The sequence below is a fragment of the Solea solea genome, chromosome 10 (assembly GCF_958295425.1).
Source record: "Solea solea chromosome 10, fSolSol10.1, whole genome shotgun sequence".
NCBI classification, from domain to species: domain Eukaryota; kingdom Metazoa; phylum Chordata; class Actinopteri; order Pleuronectiformes; family Soleidae; genus Solea; species Solea solea.
In genome coordinates, this window is record NC_081143.1 from 24,026,169 (window position 1) to 24,050,501 (window position 24,333).

General features: G+C 40.9%; 2 protein-coding genes, 1 non-coding gene and 1 pseudogene across 4 annotated transcripts; 2 read left to right on the forward strand and 2 right to left on the reverse strand.

Annotated features, from left to right (window-relative positions):
- Positions 1–2,303: 2,303 nt before the first annotated feature.
- eif3ba (eukaryotic translation initiation factor 3, subunit Ba) lies at positions 2,304–10,535 on the reverse strand. Its single transcript, XM_058640229.1, has 19 exons — positions 10,313–10,535; positions 8,674–8,866; positions 8,451–8,570; positions 8,306–8,363; positions 8,042–8,170; positions 7,797–7,954; positions 7,176–7,307; positions 7,021–7,087; positions 6,892–6,938; positions 6,595–6,805; positions 6,431–6,503; positions 6,221–6,343; positions 5,927–6,005; positions 5,685–5,823; positions 5,467–5,592; positions 4,790–4,867; positions 4,482–4,590; positions 4,263–4,375; positions 2,304–2,875 (listed from the first exon to the last, which is right to left on the reverse strand). The coding sequence occupies exons 1-18, from the start codon at positions 10,410–10,412 to the stop codon at positions 4,275–4,277; spliced, it is 2,043 nt and encodes a 680-aa protein (XP_058496212.1). The 5' UTR covers positions 10,413–10,535; the 3' UTR covers positions 2,304–2,875; positions 4,263–4,274.
- LOC131467793 (small nucleolar RNA SNORD60) lies at positions 4,960–5,045 on the reverse strand. Its single transcript, XR_009241609.1, has one exon. It is a non-coding gene; the product is annotated as a small nucleolar RNA SNORD60 (small nucleolar RNA).
- Positions 10,536–10,619: 84 nt separating the features above from the next.
- On the forward strand, positions 10,620–17,567 carry brat1 (BRCA1-associated ATM activator 1). 2 transcript variants are annotated; one of them, XM_058640227.1, is made up of 13 exons: positions 10,620–10,833; positions 11,298–11,551; positions 12,260–12,414; positions 12,502–12,649; positions 12,792–13,248; positions 13,770–13,895; positions 14,356–14,447; positions 14,541–14,644; positions 15,014–15,200; positions 15,539–15,612; positions 15,796–15,880; positions 15,972–16,246; positions 16,528–17,567. In XM_058640227.1, exons 2-13 carry the CDS (start codon positions 11,425–11,427, stop codon positions 17,422–17,424), a joined length of 2,727 nt encoding a protein of 908 aa, XP_058496210.1. In that variant the 5' UTR covers positions 10,620–10,833; positions 11,298–11,424; the 3' UTR covers positions 17,425–17,567. The 2 variants fall into 2 exon arrangements, with proteins under 2 accessions (XP_058496210.1, XP_058496211.1); XM_058640228.1 differs by having other exon boundaries at positions 13,773–13,895.
- A 1,234-nt stretch (positions 17,568–18,801) lies between these two features.
- LOC131466787 (GRB2-related adapter protein-like) lies at positions 18,802–23,716 on the forward strand (annotated as a pseudogene).
- Positions 23,717–24,333: the final 617 nt, after the last annotated feature.

Consider the following 24,333-nt stretch of genomic DNA (forward strand, 5'->3'; position numbering starts at 1 on the left):
CGGATCTTTTTCTTCAAAGGCAAGAGTGCTAACCACTACACCAACCTCGTGGACATATGTTGTAGTATGTTGTCCTAAATGACACCTAAACACAATAGTATAGTTTGTCGTCCGAGATCACCCAAAAAAGTCATAGTATAGTATGTCGTCCAAAATATGACAAAAATGTGATAGTATAGTATGTCGTTCCTAAATTTGATAAAAATGTCATAGTTTAGTATGTCGTCCAAAATTTGACAAAAATGTCATAGTATAGTATGTCGTCTAAAATCAGTCAAAAAAGTCATAGTATAGTATGTCGTCCAAAATCAGTCAAAAAAGTCATAGTATAGTATGTCGTCCAAAAGTCATAGTATAGTATGTCGTCTAAAATCAGTCAAAAAAGTCATAGTATGTCGTCCAAAATCAGTCAAAAAGACATACTATAGTATGTCGTCCAAAATCAGTCAAAAAAGTCATAGTATGTCGTCCAAAATCAGTCAAAAAAGACATACTATAGTATGTTGTCCAAAATCAGTCAAAAAATTCATAGTATAGTATGTCCAAAATCAGTCAAAGAAATTCATAGTATAGAATGTCGTCCAAAATATGACAAAAAAGTCATAGTATAGTATGTCGTCCAAAATATGACAAAAACGTCATAGTATAGTATGTCGTCCAAAATCAGTCAAAAAAGCCATAGTATAGTATGCCGTCCAAAATCAGTCAAAAAAGCCATAGTATAGAATGTCGTCCAAAATCAGTCAAAAAAGTCATAGTATAGAATGTCGTCCAAATTATGACAAAAACGTCATAGTATAGTATGTCGTCCAAAATATGACAAAAATGTCATAGTATAGTATGTTGTCCAAAATTTGAAAAAAATTTCATAGTTTAGTATGTCGTCCAAAATTTGACAGAAATGTAAACCGGAGAGAACCCACGCACACACGGGGAGAACATGCAAACTCCATGCAGAAAGGCCCTTGTTTCAACCGGGGCTCGAACCCGGGTCTTCTCGCTGCAAGGTGAGAGTGCTAACCACTACACCACCGTGTGGCCCGTCATAGTATAGTATGTCGTCGAAAATCAGTCAAAAAAGTCATAGTTTAGTATGTCTTCCAAAATCTGACAAAAATGTCAGTTTAGTTTTTGTCAAATTTTGGACGACATACCAAATTTAAACATTTTGGTTATTTTGTGGACGACATCTGACTTTAATCAGAATTCTGAATTTTTTTTAATCTCTAAGAAAAAAATCATAATTCTGAGATTAGAGAAAAAAGTCATAATTCTCAGATTAAAGAAAAAATCAGAATTCTAAGATTTTTCTCAGAATTCATACTGTTTTAATTTTCTTTTCTTTCTTTTTGTGGCCATAATACTCTTCCATAACAAACACCTGAGCAAAAACTACTTTTACAAATATGTGATCAAAAATGAATCCTAACTTTGACTCGAAGACAAAAAAAACACATTTTGCAAAGCCTGAAGTGTAAAAATGTCAAAATAAAAGTAGCGTGCTCACTTATTTTCATACATAGTGTACCGTTCTCTTAATACACCGGTTTGTAGTACATTTATTTTTGTCAAGTGAAGTGTGTGAATGCATATTGTGGAAAACTTTTACCCCGTCTATAAAAAAAAAATATATATATATACATATATATAGACATATATACACTGCCTGGCCAAAAAAAAGTTTTCACCTAAAAAAAAAGGGTCACATCGCTGGACTTTGATTACGGCACTCATTCACTGTGGCATTGTTTCCATAAGCTACTGCAATGTCACAAGATTTATTTCCGTCCAGTGTTGCATTCATTTTTAACCAAGATCTTGTATTGATGATGGGAGAGTCGGGCCACTGAGCAAAGCCTTCTCCAGCACATCCCAAAGATTCTCAATGGGGTTAAGGTCTGGACTATGTGGTGGCCAATCCATGTGTGAAAATGATGTGTCATGCTCCCTGTACCACTCTTTCACAATTTCAGCCTGATGAATCCTGGCATTGTCATCTTGGAATATGCCCATGTCATCAGGGATTGATGGATTGCATTGATGGAATAATCTGGTCATTTATTATATTCAGGTAGTCAGCTGACCTCATTCTTTGGGCACATAATGTTGCTGAACATAGACCTGACCAACTGCAGCAACACCTTACCTATTTGCTTAGTTAAATCCAGGTGGCGACTTATTTTTTGACCAGGCAGTGTACATATACATACATACATACATACATATATTTCTTTCTATTTTTTTTTTTTTTAATCAGAGCAAGAGAAAAGATAATGGAAAAAATAAACAAGGAGACACAGAAAGGTAGTACAGAGTTTGGATGTTTATTTAAAGTTATTCCCACTGCACAACCCCTCCCTCTGTGAAAGCCTAGTCTGAAAGGAGGAGGATAGAGGCCACTATAGCGCCACATCAACACGTTATTAAACAAGGCTCCTCGTTTCATCACAACACCTCCACCCCCTGCAGATATGGCACTCTGTGCTGCACTGTGGTAACACACTAGCATGGTGAGGCTAGTTGAGAAAAAAAAAAACACCTTTAGGCAGGAGAAGTGCAATATATGGTTAGAGTTAGTCGCTCCAATTGATGGATAGAAAAAAAATCAATCAGTTTTACTAGAAAAAAAGTTCCACGGAAGAAAAAAAAAAAAACTATGGTGGTGAGAGACAAAGAGAAAAATTCACTAGTATCACAAGTATCCTCTCTTGTCCCTCGTCGTGACTGCCTATCAGCGAGGCGTGCTTTGATGATTGAGCTAATGTTGAAATTCGAAGCTTGTGGTAAACCTCAAGATTCACGGCGTGGTCGTCGTCCTTCTCCAGTCAATGACGCAGCTCCTCTCTCTCCTCCCTCCACACAAAAAACGGAATGACTGAGACAGAGAGAGACAGAATGAGTCAATACTGAGTGAGAACACTAGAACATACAGAGAGTTTCATTTTAGACAGTGCAGCCCTGAAGAGCAGTGGTCCCCAACCCCCGGGCCGCGGACCGGTCCGTGGGTCAATTGGTATCGGGCCGCAGAGAAAGAATACATAACGGACATTATTTACGTTTTATTTATTATCAGATTCTGAATGATGTTTTATTTTGAAAAATGACTGGATTCTCTCCGCCACGTCTGTCTATGACTCACTCTTGACGCATGTCAAGATGCTTGCCTCGGTCATATGTCACAGTCGAAGAAGAAGATCAACTGCTGGTGATCGCAAAATGACAGCGGCCTTAAAGTTATGTTTGAGACAATAACTCTGCCGGTGTTCTGGATTAAAGTCATGGCAGAACACCCTGAGATGACCACAACTGCACTGAAAACCCTGTTGCCATTTCCGACATCCTATCTGTGTGAAGCAGGGTGAACGGGTGCTGCTGCTGTAGGCGCAGCACCCGTCTCCTGCCTCGCATCATCTGGGTCCTCTGTTACCGGCTGCATTGCAATTAACAGGCATGACGCCATATTTGTCCTTTGGTTGATGGACTTTTCTGCGCTCTGTGCAGCATCGTTGGCGCGAAGTTACAAGAACGCTGTTAATAAATTTGCATACACAGTGGATTCCCGTTTATTAATATATTTAGAAATACCAGTTTTTATGCTCGTCGTATCAAATATTGTCTGACATTAAACCGGTCCATGGTGCAAAAAAGGTCAAAACTTGAACAAAACATATCTAATCCTTATGACGCCCAGGCGTGTTTTTTACGAGTGTGGAGAGGACATTATTCCAGACCTGCAGTGTCCTGAAATCTTCAACTTCCTTTCATCAAACTCCAGAGTCACTGAAAGTTTACAAGAGCCTGGATGGAAACAAATGGACACAATCTGACTTTGTGACTAACTTTCAACTCTGGAGTCTACCGGCTAAAGATAGTGTTGTTGTCACTGGACAGGTAAGTGTCGCGTCAGCATTCACAACGAGCAGTGCAATTTAAATAATTGCTGCATTCCAGAGAGATAACCACAAAATGAGTTGCTCAGTTTTCAGACATATTGCCTGATTTATGCGTTGTCGAGTATACACGTCTATGAAGGGTGGACAGCATTGTTTCCTGCCTGAGGACATTACCTTGGTTGTGTGTCATCAGCTACCAGAGCTCTATTTCTGCTGATTCTGAGGCATGAATATGGACTGATGATCATTTTTGTAATCAAATCATAATAAAACTGAAACACGTAGCATCGAGAGATGCACAGCCCTAACACTAACACACCGTCAGGCATGACCAACAACTAACATGGATGACCATCCTGGATCAGTTACCTGTGTTGGGTACTACAGATCTCCAAGAGGAATGATTTCTTCGTTGATAAAAAATTCAATAGTCTCCTCTTCCCAGTCATCCACATTGCTGTCCAGCTCATCAGTGTCCACTCCTGTATTACACACAAACAAACACACACACACACACAAAGTCAGGGGTCTTTTCAAACTTTAAAGTAGGGAGTTTTGTAGAAAAGCGAGGGGAGCAGGACGTCGCACCTCCTCTGAGCTCCAGACGGAGGCTCTTCTGTTCTTGATAGGTCTGCTGCGCTTTCTCCCTGTAGCTACGATACTCCTCCATCATGGCCCTGCGCTTGTCCACCAGCTCCTACTCACAAACAAAAGCATTTACGTTGTAGTTTTTCTCCCAATTCAAATACAACAGATGATCCTTGTGGTGCGACACCAGCTACATGACACAGATGTCAGGGCATAAACATTGAGCTTGTATCATCACCACAAACCCACCATTTCCAACACAGAATAAAAAGGGATGATGTCATTACAGAAAATGCAATGGGTCAAACCTTTGAAGCCTTGGACTGGCTCAGACGATCCTTCTGCTCAAAGATCTTGGAGTACTTCTTAAGATCCTTCTTGATCAGCTGCAAGAGACAGAACAGTCACCACAACGATAAAAACAACAACACCACAACTGTGCTGCAAAAAAACACAATAGCAGGACGTTGTTCGCTGTGAGCCTCAGACCAGAGTTAAAATCATGAGCTACAGTGCAGCTCTCATACGAGGTGTCAGAAAAGTTTGAGTTTGTCATCACTGGCTTCACATATACATATTTTATTCAAAAGTCAAAATCATTGTCAACAACTTTTTCAAGATAGACTGGAGGCAACCGTAACATTGCTCAAGTAAAACACAAAAGGTGCCCATGAAAGGTTTCCCAAGTAAATCCTACGGCTTAAAAGTCAATTATTAAATCATTAGTAACTTTTGAGTGTTTTTTTTTCAAAATACTAATTCAAGTTCAGATTTTACAGCATCTTAAGAATATTTTCTGGCTTCAAATCATTAAAAATGAGCATTGTTTCAAAGTTTAGTAAACGATCAACATTTTCTTATATATCAGGGCAAAAACAACTACTTGATTAATCAAGAAAACAACCTACAGATTAGATGAAGGACACATGATACAAATAATATTTAACAGGTAAAAATAGGGCAGGCATAGAAGATGAACAGTTACCTTGATCTCATCGACACTGAGCAGGGTGGGTGGTCTTGGCCTCCACAGCAGCTGACAGAAGCGATCCTTGTTGTTCTTCTGAAGAAGACGGCCCTGGAACGTCCACAGCCAGTACGCATTGTCCACCTGGACACATGAGAAGGTAATTGTGAGGTTTTTTTTTTAAAAAAACATCAAAAGTGCTGAATTGCTCAGGGCAGGATGGGAGGTGCTCGAACCTTGTGGCTCCACCAAGAGACAGAGGTGACGACGTAACGACCGGTCGGGTCCCACTCCACGTCAGACGCCATGTAGTGCTCTGCTATGTTCATCATGGTGCAGTCTGACGTGTCCACAAAGGCTAGAGCGCCGTTCATACTGCACATGAAGGGAGACATAAGGGTTACAAACACAAACACATGTATGTATACATAAATGTGGGCATCAGATCAGAAGCTTAGACTGAGAGAGACTGACTGACCTCCTGAGTCCAGCCAGCACCAGGAACTGTCCCTGAGGACTCCAGAAAATGCTGTTGGCCTGCTGTTTATCAAACATCTCTGGAGAAAGTAAGACGTTAAAAACATTTAACATAAGGTCGGATAAAAAGGACTGGTCAATTAAAAAAAAAAAAAACGTAAACATAAATAGCAATAAATCAACAGTTCAATTAGTGCTTGGCACAAAAAACAATTTTCGTGTACTGCAAGACTGGTATATGAAAACCAGAACTAAAATGTGTAAATGTGAACGCACGTGTGCCAACTCTACTTACTTTGCATATCAATCTTGCCGTTGTTTTTGACATGATAGAAGGAGACGCTAATCCTGGGGGGCTCTCCGTGGAGAACCGCAAACTTGCTGCCATTGGGCTCCCATGCAAAAGCTATGATGCCCTCTGAAAGCAGAATGAACAAAAGACGTTAAACGTTTTGTTCTAAGCAGGAAATGACCACTTGGTGTTTAAGTGCGAGTTTGTTCTTACCCTTCATCTCCACCACATCAACAGGAACCTGCTTCTCTCTCATGCGGAAGATTTCAAAGTTGGTAACCACGCCCTAAAAAAAGACAATAAAATAGATTTAGAGTTTTTTTTTTTTTTTAAAGGCAGTTCCCGTCCGTTTCACAATTCGCTGATCGTCATTGTACCTGTGTTCCTTTTGGAGTCCGGTCCACTTTCACACACAAGTAATCTCCATTTCTCTGCCAGTGCAGTTTGCAGTCAACAACGTTGAAAAGGTTGCGGACGCGGATCTCCTGGCGGGAAGGCAACTGCATCAGAGTGACTCTGGCTGGGATGTCTTTGTCCTCGGGTACCCAGAATGCTATGATGTTGTCACCGGGAGACCATGAGAAGTCCCTGCAAAAACAGACTCATGTCAATATATCCACACACTGCTGAAAGCAGGCAATGATAAGATGCTTATCATCAATAAGGCCTCTTACTTAATTCCATTAATCTTAAGACTCTTCTTGTCCAGCAGGCCCATAGACTGTAATGAGCAGAAAAATGACATTAGTTTCATGTTCACATTATACATAACTGCAAGTATACATTTTTTTAAGTCTGCTTACTGGAGTTTCATAGATGCTCAGTGTGTCTATGGTCATCCTGGCAAAGAACTTTCCATCATGGCTCCACCTGAGAACCAAATTGAAGTTCATTAAAACATCATAACAAGTGTGAAAACAGTGCATTTAAAAATGGACGAAAAACAAAGGAAACTTACTTAAATATGGGCCAGTGAGCAGAGCTCTCACAGTGGAAGCCTCTCTTCTTCTGTCCAGTCAGAATGTCCCAGATGATGATCGCCTGAGGGTCTTCCTTTGTGTCCATCAGTGGACTGAAGGTCACCGCGTACCTGCATGACATCAGGACATCAGATAAAGTTCAGAGATGGATGCTGCATACCTCAGACACGAATACCGAGCTTCTTCTGTACATTATCAAGCAAATTGTGTCTAGATTTGATGCACAAGGTTAAATGTAAATTATTCTGTAAAATTGTGTTCCATTTTAGTTTTCTTTTAAACAATGAGGCTAAAGGAAACATAGAAGAACAGCAACTAATGATTCATCTTTCAATTATTTTCTTGGTTAATTAATGTATTGTGTTGTTCACTCCACTCTCGTCTTTGCCAGAATATTATACAGTGATCATTGTTTAATTTAATGGTGTACTGTGGCTTTATCTACGCAAATACAAACAGCTGACCCCAGCCTATTTTTTGGTCAGGTTCAGTCTTGTTGACTGCTTTACATTTAACTTCAAACACATGGGGTAGGCTGGATTATTTTTGATGTCATTGAACAACAATTGTCTGTGATACCAAACGGAAGCGATGCTTACCTCTCACACGGTGAGAAGTCGATGAGGGACACACCCTGGTGGCTGAACCTCTGAATCTGTTTGAACTTCTCACCGCCCCACAATGCAATGCCACGCTGGTGGAATGTGGCCAGATAGGTGCCTTTAGGAGACCAGCGCACATATGTCTCTGTCCAACGCTGAAATCAAACAAATACACTTATTTAATCTGCAAACCAAACCTGTGCTGTTAGATTCTGCACTTCCACACGTCATGGATTACTCACGGCTCTCTCTTCGGCTGTGATTGGCTCCTTTGCGTCATTGGAAAAAATGGCGGTCCTCTCACCAGCTTCGTAGATCACACTGTATTGGTCACGGCAGTCTGGGTCCTCAATCCAGTGGCGCATATTACCCTAACAGACAGACGAACCCAGGAGTTTTAGAAGATTAGGCCATTTTGTCCCTTTACTGGTTTAATGTTAAGACAAAAGGCAAACAATAATCCAGTGCATTAAATATACAATGAATGGGTTATGACAAATACTCACAAAATCTTTGAAAGGCTGCTTTTCTGGAGTTTCCCACTCATCACTGATGTTCATGTACCTGAAAAAAGACCCCCAAAATAATGTCATGTTTCGCCCAATTTGTTTGAGTTTATCTTTATGGTGTGTTGTCTTTTCCAACACTTACTTGTCAAAGTCGGTAAAAAGGTTGACCCTGAACGTATGCTGTTTATCCAGTTTGTATCCATCTGCATTCTTCACTGCCTCGAGGGCCTGAGTTGGACCACCATACTCCAGGAAGATGTAGCTACATGAGATAAGGTTATGTATTTTATTTTAAAAAAATCTGAAACACACTGCTTTGGCAAGAGAAATGAATAAAGCAAATGGGTGAGACTACAGGATCTTACCCTTTGGTCAGGCCATCGGCGTCTGGGTAGAACTCGTTGGTGATTTTGCCAAACTTGGAGAAAATCTTGTGGATGACGTTCTTGAGTTTCTCCAGACGCTCTGGGCCCACCTGAGGAACGTTGTCCACCACCACCACCGAGTCAATGCCATCAGCCTCCAGAGGCTTGTCCTTTAGGATGTCCTCCAGGAACTCTACAGAGTGGAGGGAAAGAAGGGAAAGATCAGGACGAGCAGATGTGACCGTTTTTCTGATCTCAAAACAATTTATAGTCTTTTTGATATTTCTCTGAAAAGGTAGCAGTCATCCTATTAGAATTATTGTCTGTTGAACAATAATTCACTGTCCTAGTAATGTTACACTATGATAGATGAATCACCCATGGTCTGATAGAGGTTAAAATACAATTTAATGCAACTACTAATAATAAATACAAGGTCTTAATGGACATATTTTGTTGAAATTGATTTAGAAAGGTGTTAAAGTCAACATCTTTTTAATTTAGAAAACTGTAGATTGGGGTGCTTTGTGGCGGAATTGTAACACAATTTGGTGCATTTGGCCAAAACACATTGTTTGCATGTATAGGTACAATCCAATTATATCTTACATTAACTACTCTATTTATTTTTTTAAGAAAAACATAAAACATTTGCATGTTTACAGGTTCTTAATTGTGACTCTTTAGCAATTGTCATTAGTGTAAGTGCAGCAAATACGATTTAACTGTTAGTTACCAACTAAAAAAATCCATTAAAACTTTCATTTTTTAATATATATAATTTCTAGGTTTACAGCTTCTTAAATGACATTTCCTGGTATTTTTGTTCAGTAAATTGAGTATATTTGGTTTATGAATAAAACTGAGGGTGCTGACATTTAGAGAACACAATTTAATAGACCAATATAATAAATTAATTGGGAAAGAAAAAGCCATTGTCATCTGCAGCCCGAGGTAAGACATACGTGGTTGCTCAACAATGTTAATGCAATGGCTTTACGAAAAACCACATTTTATAAAGATCCTTTTATTACAGCCCGAATTATTATTTTCTCATTATTTCACCAAAATTGCAATCAAGCTGAAGGGAGAATTTTCTGAACAAAAGTCTGAGCCTAATAGAAAAGCCTAATAAAAGGCGTGTTGTACATAACATACAACGAATAGATTGATGAGATATTATATGGTGTGTCTATGTCTGGTGTAGCTCTGCACGTCTTATCTGTTAAGGCTGTCTCCACCCCGGGTTTGAAAACTATCTTCATATGCCAGCTGCTTCGTTAAAAACCACAGACTGTCGAGTAGAGATTCTGGCCAAACGTCTCATTTAGGTACGAACAATATTTCCTGTTAGACACGCTTCTACAACGCAGTTATAATTTCCCATATGACAGACAGACTGAAACAAGGCCACAATGACGGAATGTAGTCTGAATAAGGACACAATGGTCGTCGAATAATTATAGTTTATAGAACTGAAATAAATGTTCAGGGAGTGGATAAGTTTGTGCTCACTAAGGTCTTTTTTACAGTCAAAATTCGTGATGACAGAGCATCAAGCTAGCGACAGTGGCCCTCTCTTTTGCGCTAACTGTTAGCACCAGGCCAAAAAGCCGGCGTCTTTCCTGTCGCTGCTCACCCTCGTCCTCGATGTCATCCTCGAAGTCTTCCGGATCACTAAAGGAGGGTTCCTCCTCTTCGTACTCGGCGTCGTCCATTATATCCACCGTATCTTGCATTTAACGGGACTACGAGACGGGAGTTCTCGCTACAAAGGAGCAAAAATCCCTAAACCGAAGAGGCTGGAGGCGTTCGGCCGGTGTGGTACCATGTGCGACTAGGCGAAAATGGACGATGCAACGGAAACGCATCACCGGAACCGACTCGACGCCACGACTCGCTGCGTGGGAAAGATAGAGCTGTAAAACATACGGATGCGCTACGTGTTGCAACTCTTATGGGTACATTGGTGTAGAGATCGTCAATCGGAGCCGCGGTCTCTGCCGCGACGCATTGGCGTAATAAGAAAGAAAAAGGAAGTCGTAAAGTGGTACAGCCTGAACTGTTTCCCGCGAGATGGACGTTCAGAGGAAATAGAGGCTTTCAGAAGAACATTTGAGGGTGTAAGGGAGTCATTCGTCACTCGCCAGACATTAGCCGGTAACTGAATTTTTTGACAATGCTGTATTTTTACAAGGCTTTTAATGTGCTGTTAAGTAGACACGAAGAAGCCTCTTGGATGAGGGCTGGAACTTCTTCAACTTAGTCCAGTCTCCTACAGCGAACTACTGATAATCTTGACTATGACCTGGATGAATGAGAATCTTCTGAGACTTGTTAGGTCGTTGTGTTTAACCGCATGCGTACATATGTACATCGGGTTTGGATTATAAACCATCATTTAAAATTATTTATACTTAAATAAATATTGGCCCACATTAGAGGGGGTGTGTTGGGGGAGTAGTACATGTCTTGCATTACATGGTAGGCTATGGACACACTTAACCTTATCGCATGCACACATATACACATGGCTCCTTATTCGTTGTTATGGTAACATCTGCCAACATTTTTGTGTTTGTTTTTGCGATTTTTCTTGACTTCCTCACCCTAACTTTCACCAGTCAGATGCCTCATAAGGATCCAGGTCTGTTCCACATAACAACTACGGGTCCTGACAAGGTCAGTGTTTATGCCTGAAAAGGTCCTAAAGAGGGAACAACAAAAAGAAGGACACCCACACAAACGGACATGGACAAAGAGTGTGCGTCGCTGCTACCCCAGGTCTGTGAGGTGCTGCTGGACTCGGGTTCCTCTCTGCCTGATGATACCAGCCTGGAGAAACTGCTGGACTGGTTCTCAGGACTCATAGAATCTGGTGAGTAATGAAAATAATGAAACTGGTGGGATCCTTTTCGATCATTTGTGTGCCATTTTTTCAATGATGGTGTGAATAATATACATTAAATGGAATCAGATTTTTTTTTCTAATTCTGATTTGGGCCACTTTCATACATGGTCAGGTTGAAATGCAAATGTCATATAATCTGGTCTTTTTCAAATCTGATTTTCTAGGAATGGGATGATACCATTACCGATATCTACCAATACCGATATCGGTCCGATACAATCATTTTAGACCATTTCTGAACTGTGAATCTGTTAACGTCATTAAGACACAATTCTCCAACTGTGTAACAAATATTGTTCTCCCAAAAGGAAGAAATAAATAAATGGTTTTGCTGACTTTTATTTTAATTTTTACAGTCTGTGCATAGTGCAGCATGCGATATATTGGATCTTCGGATTGTAGCAGATTCTACATCTTTATCTGTCCGATATCCGATCCAGTGATTTTAACGAGCTGGGATGTAACAACCAGTATCAGAGCGATACTGACATTGACCGATACTGGTTCCCACCCCTATGATTTTCTCTCACACTCACTTTGTGGCCCCAGTCTAATTGTTTTGTCTCATACATAATGTTACTCAGTAACTACTTCCTGCATGTTCAAGCCAGAGACATCTCGCTGGCCTGGATCTTCTGAAGATCCTCTTCTATCATGTCTCTTTTTTCTCTCCAGGTGAAGGTGGAGCTCTGCTGGAGGCCCACCCATGTCTACTCGAATTCATATCAGCTGTGGTTCACAAACCGTCATCGGACCCCAGTGTCATCTCTTTTGCGCTCAAAGTCTGCGGCTTAGTAGCTGCAGCTGAAGACGCCTTCAAAATGCTTCAGGTAGAATCCTGATACCTTGTTCTTAACAATTCTACTTCATTGTAATTCTTAGTAAAGGTTCTGACTCAGGTGATGTCCCCTCTGTAGGCACGCTTTATTCTGGACCTTGCCTTTAACCATCAACACTGGCACAGAGCAGGACTTTGGGAGGATCCTTGTGTTCGGGTTGGTTGGATCCAGGGTTTGAGGAAGATGCTGCAGCACTCGGAGGCTCTCCATTTCTTTGTGCAAGCAGGTGACTCTTTGTGAAGGACATACACTTCTCTCTGTACACTTAATATTGGTTAAAGAGAAGTAACAGGGGAGGCAATAACAACACAGTTACAAAGTGTTGGACGTTACATTAAAGTGTGTTTTTTTTCTGTTCAATTCTGCAGATTTAATTTCAGAGCTGCTCCAACTCCAAACTGACTCCAGTCTATTTGTCGTCTCCGCTGCAAATCAGCTACTGGCCCACATCCTGCTCTTCTTTCAGCCAGCGTTTTCCACAAGACGCAACGGCGTACATATGGAACATAGGGATGACATGATGTCACACGCCCGCATCACTGAGACAGATCAACCAGAAGTCCACACGGAAACCAGCAAAAGTTACGCTGCTGTTGTCGTGACGATCTTAGAGTATCTCAACGAGTCACTGGTGACCAAAGACAACTCTCAGCTCCGTCAGAGTCGGCAGATCCTCAAAGTTCTGGTTCTGCTCCTGGCCCAGGCTGGGCCGTTTCTCCGGGACCAGCTGCTTCAGTCTGTCACAGACTCTCTGGAGGAGCTGGTGACAGCAGGTTACAGTCAACTCACGCTCCCTCTAATGGACGTCATTCTGGCTGCACACAGGTACATGTGCTCTCTAATCGACATTAGTAGCCACGTAATGTAATGTAATGTAATGTAATGTAAAAAAACGTGATGCATCATTCCCACATGTGATACAGTCAAAATATTAAATATTATTCTTCTTCGAGGACGAAATCTTAAAGATAAAAATTGCTTTAATCATAAGAAACTTTAGGATCTTTCTTTGTCAACAACAGTACAAACCTTGGATGAAATGTGGTACATGGGGTATATATCCTAAATTTTGATTTTAACTCCTAACATATAATATAGCAAACATTGGAAACATTTACTGCCATATATGTACCCAGCAGGGCTGAACCATTACAGTAAAATGTATTTTTTCCAAAGTATATTGTGACTGCGTTTTGATTTTTGATACAAACATTTAGTAAAACTTTAAGTTGAACTTTAGCCTTTAGTTAAATATCTACTGTGTCAATACTTTACAATACATACAAATAACACCAAATGATTCACTATTGTACTGTGTTTTTTTTTTTGTTTTGTTTTTGCTTTAGCAGCCTCAGCCCTGATGAATGTGTCCCAGACCAACGAATGGGCCGCCTTCTGTCATCCATGCTGAACGTGAACAAACCCTCTGACCTCATTCATGCTGCGGCTGCTGTTCTCCACAGAGGCCACCAGTAAGCAGCCGGTCACACACGCTCACACACACACACAAAGGTTCAGCCTCGTCACTACAAACCCCAGTTTGTATGTAACCGGTGGTGTGCAAAAAGAAACGAGGGCTGGACCAAAAAGCACTTTTGGAGGCACTCATGAAACAAAGAAAAAACACCAGTCAGAACTAACAGAGAATACATAATGAGAATTATAAAAACATATAACAAGACTTTTATGGTAAAAAGCCTGTGAACCAATGAATCAAACTGATTTGTAAGGATATCAACATAAATATGGACTTAAAAATGTGATTAAAATGCAATTCACAGCAATTATCTATTGAACTTTGGTTATTTATTGTGATTAACAAGAAAAACCCTAGTTAAAATAGAATACACATAAACAGATATTTCAACACAATACTAGGCATTGTTACATATAGAGATTTTAGCCTCTGTCTTTTTCTGCATGTCCCTTTAGGGACACTGTCCACACAGCCCGAGCTGTGAGAATACTACTGCTACCCCTCGACATTATCACCGGTCACACTCTGCTGGGCACAAACACAGCAGGTAACACACATGAAAGCATGAATATGTCAAAATAAAGTCGGCTGTATGATACCTACAGTATGTGATTATTATTCAATTTTTCTGTCCGTGCAGATGAAGAGCATCGGTGTTCGATGGCAAAGCAGCTGAAGAGTAAAACATCCTGCATCTCTCTCATCTGTGTCTGTCTGACGAACGCACCACACGTCACCCTCATGGTGAGAATGCAAGAGTGTCTGATGATGTGGAAGTCAGTGCTGGGAGTTTATTCATTTTTCATATACTCCAAGACTGATAAATGAAAAACGGAACATGGCGCAGCCAAACACTGTTCGAGGGGGGACCCTTTTCACCGCTGCACCAGACATGCTTAAAGGAATACTTCACCGCATTTAGCTTTGTATTACTAGAATAGGGGTAGTATATATATATATATATATATATATATATATATATATACCTCTCTAATAAAAAATACCGTTGTAAAGTATGAAACTGATGAAAAATAGCGGCGATACGGCCCAGCACTGGCTGCTGTGTTGCTAATGTGTAGCTCTCTAAATCTAAATTTCTCTTTCCCTCCTCAGCCTGCTGACGTACTCCCCTGTCCTCCATGTTCAATCGTCGGTGCAGTTGTGTCGTTGTTGAGTATCTGCAACGGTTGTGTCTCCTCCTCGTCCTCTGGCCACGCGGAGGTTTTCAGGAACGTCATTGGCAGCAGCAAAGTTCAGAAATGTGCCCTCGAGGCTGTGACACGTCTCAGCAGCAGCCCAGGTACGACTACTACTACAGGAGGAGAACGTCTTCAATCACCTTAATGATAGATATTGTTAAATGTAACAACAACTGAACAAGGCAACATATTGTGTTACTATGTGACATGATGACTTAATTCACTGTGGCTGTTTTCTGAATCTTCTCCTGCAACCCTCTCAGTTAACTTTCCAGAAAATGCACATTATGGTATTCTTTAAACAGTTGGGTCTAAGAACAGCTGTAGTGTCATTTCTCTATCTAAATGTAAGTCTTAGTATTATTAGTGTTGGTATGGTGTAAACACAAAATAATGTTTAACATCAGATTGAATGTATTATTGTTCTCATGTGTTTCAGGAGTAAAAGATGAGCTGACTGAGGTGTTTACAGTTCTGATCCGATATCTGAGCAATCCCGACTCTGACCGGACTGTAAGTTTGTGTTTTCCCAGATATTGCTGCTGTAAAGCCACACTCAACTTAACTCAAATTTATTTATAGAACACACAAGGTTGAAGTGGTCATCAAGAAAAAGCAAGAAAAGGGCTCTATAAATACAGACCATTTATATTACACATTGTTTAGGCTGTTAAAACTGTATCTTTGTTCTCTCAGGTAATACACAAATCCTACCAGGCCTTAGTGAAGTGGACGATTGTGTGTAAAGACCTCTCTTCTATTAAAGACCAGCTCAGACAAGGTAACATTCACCAGAATCCTCCTCACTGAAAGCTACATAAAGTATTTGCCACGTGTTTGTTCCATTAATGACATTATACCATGTGTGTTAGATCTCACTGATGTTGTAAAGAAACGTGTGTGTGACATGCGCTGGGAGGTGAGGGACTCGACGGTGGAGTTTCTGGGACAATTGGCAGGTGTCCTGAAGTCACCTGAGGTGGCGAGGGACACATCTGAGGCTCTATTGGACAGCTGCTGTTGTCTCACGCTCCTCAGGGAGGCGTTGCGGGATCCAGAGAGTTATGTAAGAGCCAGCACCATCGCAGCGCTGGGACAGACACTGGCGCACAGCTGGCAACAGGGGGCGGCACTGACTGAGGAGCAGGTATGCAGATTTAATTTTTTTTTTTTTTAATTATTTTATTTATTCGTAAAAGTCTCGCCAAATATCAAGGTTATAATAGTTTTGGATTTTTCATTCATCATTCATAACTGAAGATGGATCTAAATGCAGAACATTTACTTGAATGATGTCCTTTCAGACTGTGTAATTTGACCTTTTCCTCTGGATAATAGATGTTGGTTCTTTTTAATACATGGCACAAAGTAACATATTTTTTTTGACTACTGTAATTCATCACCATTCAATAATTTGTTTCCCTCCAGACAGATGTAGTGAACCAGCTGCTTGAAATTCTCTCCCAGGACACAGAGGGATTTGCCAGGAGGGCTGTTATGCAATATTTCCTCGCCTGGTTTTCTTCATGTGCCTCACACACATCTCCACCCTCCTCCTCCCGTTCCTCCCTGCTGATGAGCTCCTTGAGCTCCGTCCTCTCTCTTGGCACTGCAGATCTGGACTGGGAAGTCAAAGTTCACTCTTTGGAACTAGCTGAGCTGCTGCTGGACGAAGCTTTTTCAGGTTGCCCTGGTTACAGGAAGCCTTCAGAGAGACCTTGTGCCTCACTGCACCCATACGCTGTGGTTTCCGATCAGACCTACGCAGTCCACAGACACACACCGGGTGTGGAGTCCGATTTGTCGGGTGTGTTAAACAATCTGGTAAAGCAGGGAGTTGTCTCTGCGCTGCTGAGCGGTCTGGTTGACTGTGATAGACCGGTGGGTCTGAAGGCCTGTCAACTCCTGATTTCACTCAGAGAAGCAGTGGGCCCGCCGTCAAAGGATGAAGTGAATGCAACTCCTACCACTGCAGCTGTCACCAAGGTGACCTGTGAAGTGCCCAGCTGCGGCTGGGGGAAGGAGATCAGAAGAATACTGGGCATGAAGACGTGCGATGAGGATGAAGAGACGGATTTGACTGCTGACGAGTGCGGGGACACGAGAAAGCAAGGCAAGGGCGAAGGAGGCCGCAGCGTGTCTGTCAGCGTGCGTGAAATGTTGAGGTCTCTGGGTTTGGATGCGAGGCTGGACATACTGAGTCAAAGCAGTGACCACGTACACAACTCTCCTCTCTCTCTGCTGCAGGACATAGTGATGTCCAGTGCTACACACACTCAAGCAAACACACAACCAGGGCAAGAAGTCATCGTGGACTGCTATTGACACAAGCGCACACGCACACACACACACACCAACAGTTATAGACAGCCTTATGTTGGTTTATCAGGGTTTTGGTTTGTGTCGCTCTGTACTGATTTATTGTATTGTGTTTCTGTGTATAATACAGTAAAAGGTAGTGATTTGTTGATGTTTGTTGGCTTTTTTATGAAAACATGTTAAATCTCTATGGATTTCTAATGTATATTAATATAGTGCAGATACATAATTAACCCTTAGAGTGTTATAGAGTAGTAGTATTATATAGAGAGGCTACAAGAATGTGCAATAGAGTGTTTTATATATATTTTTTTCCCAGCACAACCTATACGTAATCTGAGGATATACTTTTTGTTTCGATTTTCACAAACTATATAAACACACCTGAGGAAAAAGTACTCAAATTTTGAAAAATTTGATTGAATTTGTGAAATTTGGAAAAACATCACATTTCAAAGTTTGCTTGGCTTGTTTTTATGAACAAAAATAAAGAAAAATGGTCTATTTTGGGACTTCTGCACAACTGTCACTACTCCCACTTTAAAAGAAATTGCTATATAAAATGAATCGTAATTTTGACTTAACACATTAGGAGAAACACACAGCCCGAGATGTCCATATAAGAGTTGTGTATTATTCCCAGTGCAATTTACCAAGGGTGCACCTGTGGTTAATTATCACCATGGCTGCTCAGTCTTCTCAATATCACCCAGATTTTGTACAGTTAAAATCACATTATTAGTTTTTGCTGATTAATAGCAGTGTTTAGAGCTTGTGCTGCCTTATTTCAAGAGAGATGGAGGCAACGGCAACATTGTGCTAGTAAAGCGAGGCTGCTGCAAACAGGTCGGAGTATGACTGACTGGAAACACAAAGATACGCTAACAAAATGTTCTACTGGTCAGAAAAAAAACAGGTCATTCAGTGGTTTGATTTCTGATCAATGTTTAGGCTCAGCTCAGTTACACCACTGACTGAGGGAACTGAAGATCTGGATCCAGACCCTCTAGAACCAGGTGAGGACAACGAGGAGGAGGAGTGGGTGGCAGGTCTTCCAGTTACAGTCTTCTTTTATTCACACAGCTTTTATTTAGATATTTTCAAAATGAGGATCACTATTTTCTGACTTAAAGTGCATTTTTACAGTAAAAAAAGGCGGCTTTATTCTAAGTGATCAGAGAGTCCGTCAGTGTTGGCTGTCACGTCACGTACCTCATTTATTCCCCTGTCTCTTTGGTCTCTCTTTCCCTTCCTGTCCACTCACTGATTTCCCTTGATGGAAAAGCGTGTCGTAGATGGAGGGCAGTCACTTCCTCCACGTGTTCACACACTCTCTAACTCGGTCACACGGAGGAACAGAGGGACACGCGCATGCAGGGAAAAGTCTCCTCATTAACTAATGAGGTGCATGTCGGGAAGTACACACACACACACACAGATTATATATCATCCTCTAACAGTGTCATCGTTCTGCTGAGCTCCACTCACACTTTCTCTCCCTTCATTCATGAAGTGAAACTATTTTCCTGGCTGACTCTGCTCAGGATGGAGGCCTTAGCTCTTTTCTCGTTTACGGCGTCAGAAGCAGACGAGATCAGTTTTCACAGAGGGGACATCATCAAGGTATGTGACCTCTTTTGGACCCTTTTCTGTCATAACCAGTAGTCCACATGGAGACCAAAACCTGGTCCTACTGAGGCAGAACCTCATTTCTGAGGAACTGGTTATGCTTAGGGCTAAGATTCGAATTGTGGTTATGTTATTATAGGCCAGGAAGGAGTCTGCAACCTTTAGTATGAAAAGAGCCATTTATGACTCCTCTCCAAGCAAATAAAACTAATCTGGAGCCGTAAAAAAAACATTTGATTTAATTTTGACAATTAAGATAATATCACATTCAAGTTTTTTATATATGTACGAAATAATGATAGTTTGTTGCATTAAGAACTACAAAAAGAAAACTTTTATTGCTGTTTGTAGCCAATGTTTTATAAAGTGGAGAAAAAAAACTACTTTGAAATAAAACTAAATAAAGAATTATGGAGACTAGGGATGGGAATCGGTCTGATCGGACAGATAAAAATGTAGACTCTTTTATTTTAGCTGAGTCATGTTTGGGCTGTTTATTTCTTCTTTTTGCCGAGAACAAGATTTGTTACACAGTTGGAGAATAATGTCTTTGAAATGACTCGGCACAAATGTGTTGTTCACAGCTTTAACGTTCGTAAATGGTCTAAAATGGAGTAATATCGGTAGGTACTCAGGTTTGTGATATCAGTACTGGACATAAAAAAGTGGCAGACCTAGTCCTTCCATTGTTTGTTGAAATTAATGGAATTAAAAAGTATAACCCACTTTGAAATAAATAGAGCTTTCCAAATGGATGTAGTGTCCCAGGAAGAAAAGCTGCACAAAACTGTGGTGTGTGTTTGTGTGTGTGTAGAAAGGACGATGTTTTAATCGCCTGTTGGAGGATGATTGTGCATGTGTGTGTTATAGGTGACTGAAATGGAGGAAGACTCTTGCTGGTTCACAGCAGAGATCCAGGGCAAGCGTGGCTTCATACCTGCAAGCTACATTTCCCTCTTTCCTCATGGGTACAAAAAGTTATTTTTCCAATATGTCGATTAGAAATATGATTAGAAATAACAGATTCATGTGGAATAGAAATGTAGCATTAACTCCAAGGGTTTGCTTTAACAAAGTCCTTTTTACATTTATGTTGCCCATGCATTTTTGTCTTCTGACCCCTCACTACAGATTATTCAATACATGTTCCAGACAAAAAAATAGTAATCATTTTGTGATTCTCAGTCTCACTTTCTAAGTCTTGCTCAAGAGGAGGATCCTAAATAGGTTTTTGTGTACATTTCCCGCAGGTGGTTTGCAGGTCAGGTGTCACGACTTGAGGCTGAGCAACGTCTCCGCTGGCAGAACACTGGAGTGTTTCTGGTGAGGCAGAGTGAGTCAGCTCCAGGAGAGTTTTCTCTCTCCGTCAGGTCAGTGACAGCACCACATATGCAAACACACACACACCGTCCGTTATCAGGCTCTTGACTGACAGAGCACTACATTTACTGGCTGGTCACTGAGGTACTTGTTTACACACCTATCTAATCAGACAGTCACACAGCTGGTAAGGAGCTGCGCTTTGAAACCAGAGTCCCAGGTTGGTAAACCCAGCCATGACAGACAGATTCATGCATTCACCTCTTATTGTGTTAAGAAATAAACTCCTGCATGGCTTAGATTTGGTTACATTGCCATTTACAAATGATAAATGTGGCAATGAAAACATTTGTATTTGTACGAGTATTAGGGCCACATTGAGAAAAAACTTTTTTCACAGACTTTGAGAATAAAGTATTAATTTACGAGAATAAAGTTGTAATCGATGAGAATAAAGTCGTAATATTCTAACCTCTTGTTTTAGAAGAGGAGAGTTGTTAAAATGACATTAATCTCGTAAATGAAGACTTTATTCTCGAAATCTGTGAAAACGTTTTTTTCTCAAAGTGGCCCTGACACTATGTCGTAGTATTTGTGTGTAACTTTGTGTGTAAGGGACCATCAGCCCCCCCGGAAATCTTCACATTATCTCGTTAAAAAAAGGTTTGGACGCCCCGATCTAAATAGTGTTGAACTTAAGTTATTTGGTTTTATTTTGCAGTTGAAGATTTGCTCATTAAAAAGTTAAGTTGTTTAATTCAAGTTCAGTATCAGCACACTTAGTGCTTCACTTTGAATACAAAAGTGCAAATTAACACACTCAATAGACACTTTTGTGATTTTTCTGCCATTTTTACGGTTAAAAGAAACCAAATGTGAAACTGGTTTGGTGTAAACAACACAACTATAATCAAATTCAGATTAGGCCGGCACAGATCTTATAGCGCATGAAACAGAATAATGTTTAGTTATCTCCAGAATCTTTGGATGTAGCAGGACTATTTGGTCGGGCAGTCAGAGCACTTGACAAACTGTCTCAGATCACACGATGCAAATGTGCACGTTAACAGCAACCACGTGTCTGTGAGTGTGTGTCAAGGTGAGATGATGGGAGAGTCAGACTATTTAAATATGTTCTACTAAAACCACTAAAAATATCACACCCTTAGCAGCCACGACGGTGTGTGCGTGTGAGTGTGTGTGTGTGTGGGAGAAGGAAACTTAATTTCTAGCAGCAATGTGACATAGGGCATGTTTAATGATTGAAGGTAAATTATACGTGTTCAATAATAATTAGGGCCTTATGTAACACTGCACCGCTCTTTCATTACACACACAGGTGCATTATGATACTGATAGATGTTTAGGGAGTGTTAACATTTATACGCCTGTAAGAGCTGAGCATCACAAGGATTACTTCATACTTAAGTCATGGGTTCTTTCAGACCTTTTTTTAACAGTAAAAGTTACAGTTGTCACAATTATCATATTAAATGGCAATGTAACCAAATCTAAGCCACGCAGGAGTGAACGAATGAAAAAATGTTGCCTGTCTTTCACATCTGGAGTCCGATAACATAGAAAGAGGTGCATGCATCTGTCTGTCACGGCTGGGACGATTCCTGGACATGGGTTTCAAAGCACAACTCCTCACCAGCTGAGCTAATAGGGACAACATGTAAATAGGTTTTCAATTTTCTGTCCCATAAATAATACATTTTAAAACTGAAGCTGCGGGCTGTACAAAGCTGCCTGATTTAAAGGAATACTTCACCAAAGTTTTCAAAAATACTACCCCTATTCTAGTAATACAAAGCTAAATGCAAATCGGTGAAGTATTCCTTTAAGTCCATTTAAGTGTGCACATACAGGGGCAGACAGACAACCACACAGTGCAATCCTAATAGTAACCAGCAGAGGGAGATGGTGTTCAGGGAAGTCTGTGAGCAGGATCCTTTTACAACAGTTTGGCTTCATGTCAAACACCATGGTGAAGTTTGTGACATACACTAACCGTCCATTCACTGTGAGTTATGACTGCGCCATGAACAAAGACACCAGTTTTTATTGTGGGACGTAACACAGTCCACCCACTGTTGTGCTCTACTGTCCCACAATAAGCCCCTCTGATGAAAGGATGTTTTGGACACCGTGCCACAGCTGCAAAATCACAAGTGTAGAAAATAAAATGATGAATGAATGAATTATGTTAAGCTGTGCTGGCTGTGCAGTGTCACAGTTCTAGCGTGAAGTGGGACACTGGAAGTGAAAGGAGCAATTACTACTGTTATTAGTGACACCGTAGCTTTATTTAGTGTATTAAATTAAATCAAATGTAATTAAATTTAAAACTGTAATGATGATTAATTGAATGTTCCCACTATTAAAAAGAAATGCTATGTTGTTGCAATAGAATTGACATTTGGCAAAAGGTGAACATTTGCATGACCTTTGCTAAATTCATCCATAGCTTGGAGAAACACCTACACATGCACAGGATTTTTCTCATTTCACATGTCACACTGACTGAGAAGGAATGTGTTTTACGGGAATTGCGAGAGAGAAAGAAGCTGGAGGAATGAGGCGGCGACAGCAGCAGCAGCAGCAGCACGTGCTGGTGAACAAAGCAGTTTGCATGCTTTTCTCACATATCTTTTTAACCTCTCTGCTCTTATCCTGCAGCTATGGCGACAGGGTGGAACATTTCAGAGTCCTAGAGCGAGCTGGTCACTACTGCGTATGGGACAAGTCCTTCTGCTCCCTTAACCGTTTGGTGGATTTCTACAGAACTCACAGCATTGCCTTGGAGAAAGTCATCCGTCTCAAAGACCCTCCTCAATCCCCTCTCCCACTGTCCCGCCCTGGTTATAATCCTTATCCCAACCCTTATAGAAGCAGCTCTCAGGAGTCCCCCCTCCCCTCACCACGTCTCTACTCTCACCCCTCTCACCTGAAGAGAGACACAAGGGTAAATGTACATCATGAAGTTATTTTCTGTCAAAACCTGTTTGTGTGATGTCACAGCTCTGCTCTGCTCTGCTTTGTCTTTGTTCAGAAACCTGGTCTGGTTCATGCTCTCTGTGACAACACCTCCCCCACCACGAACCAACCAACTCCATTTCCTGCGTGGCGACATCACTGACCAACTAGACTGCTCTGGCTCGCTAACTGAGAGGGGGGCGCTGTCGAGGCCGAGTGGGCATCTTTCCACCTGCGAACGTCCAACTGCTGTACCACTGAACCCCCTCAGTACCACGACTGCACTCACTCACACCTCGCCTGTGAGGCTAAAGTGACTTTCCTAACATATCCAGAATTAGAGCTGAAACAATAAAGCAAATAAACAATATTATTATTATCATTATTATTATTATTATTATTAATAAATTGGTCCTGCATTTCTCACTCGACGTGTTATGAGCAATTGGTTCTATGTAGAGTAAGGAAAAGGTTGCTTTTCTTTTCTCTCTGCTCTTCTCTGCAGTTGGCACAATCGCTGGAAACATAGTTTATTCTTGGTTTTCATCCCCAGGTCATTAAAATACCCATGTTTTGGGATTATGGCTTTAGTGTCCTGAGCTTTTCTCATCAGATGAGCTCAGACAGATGCACTCTCTCCATCTGTGAAACACTCTGATAATGACTTTTATTGCATTTATTTATCGTTATTTATCCCTTTCTTTTTCCTGCTTCTTTGTAGCGTAGAAGGTTTTTGATGGTACCAGAGTAGCAATCCAGCACAAGTGGGGACTTGTATACAGAGTAGGTGTAGTGGAACAGCCAATAGACCAATAGGATCAGCTGTGGTCAAAGACTCCCTTTTTCAAATTTAGTTGTGAGGCTGTAAACACAGCACAGAAGAGGTGCAGAAATGATCGATTAGTAATCCCAAAATGACTGCTATACATTTAAAGCATAAAGTAATCACATTACTGTACAATTAACCTAAACACACCTAGCAGAACA

Excerpts from the sequence above, each read along its gene's own strand:
- brat1 (XM_058640227.1), top strand. The coding sequence starts at position 11,425 with ATGGACAAAGAGTGTGCGTCGCTGCTACCCCAGGTCTGTGAGGTGCTG. Across the intron at positions 13,896-14,355 it reads GTTCTCCACAGAGGCCACCA|GGACACTGTCCACACAGCCC; the intron begins GTAAGCAGCCGG and ends ATGTCCCTTTAG. Across the intron at positions 15,881-15,971 it reads TAAAGACCAGCTCAGACAAG|ATCTCACTGATGTTGTAAAG; the intron begins GTAACATTCACC and ends CATGTGTGTTAG.
- eif3ba (XM_058640229.1), bottom strand. The coding sequence starts at position 10,412 with ATGCAAGATACGGTGGATATAATGGACGACGCCGAGTACGAAGAGGAG. Across the intron at positions 7,308-7,796 it reads GACTTCTCACCGTGTGAGAG|GTACGCGGTGACCTTCAGTC; the intron begins GTAAGCATCGCT and ends GATGTCATGCAG. Across the intron at positions 4,868-5,466 it reads TCAGTGTCGATGAGATCAAG|CTGATCAAGAAGGATCTTAA; the intron begins GTAACTGTTCAT and ends TGTCTCTTGCAG.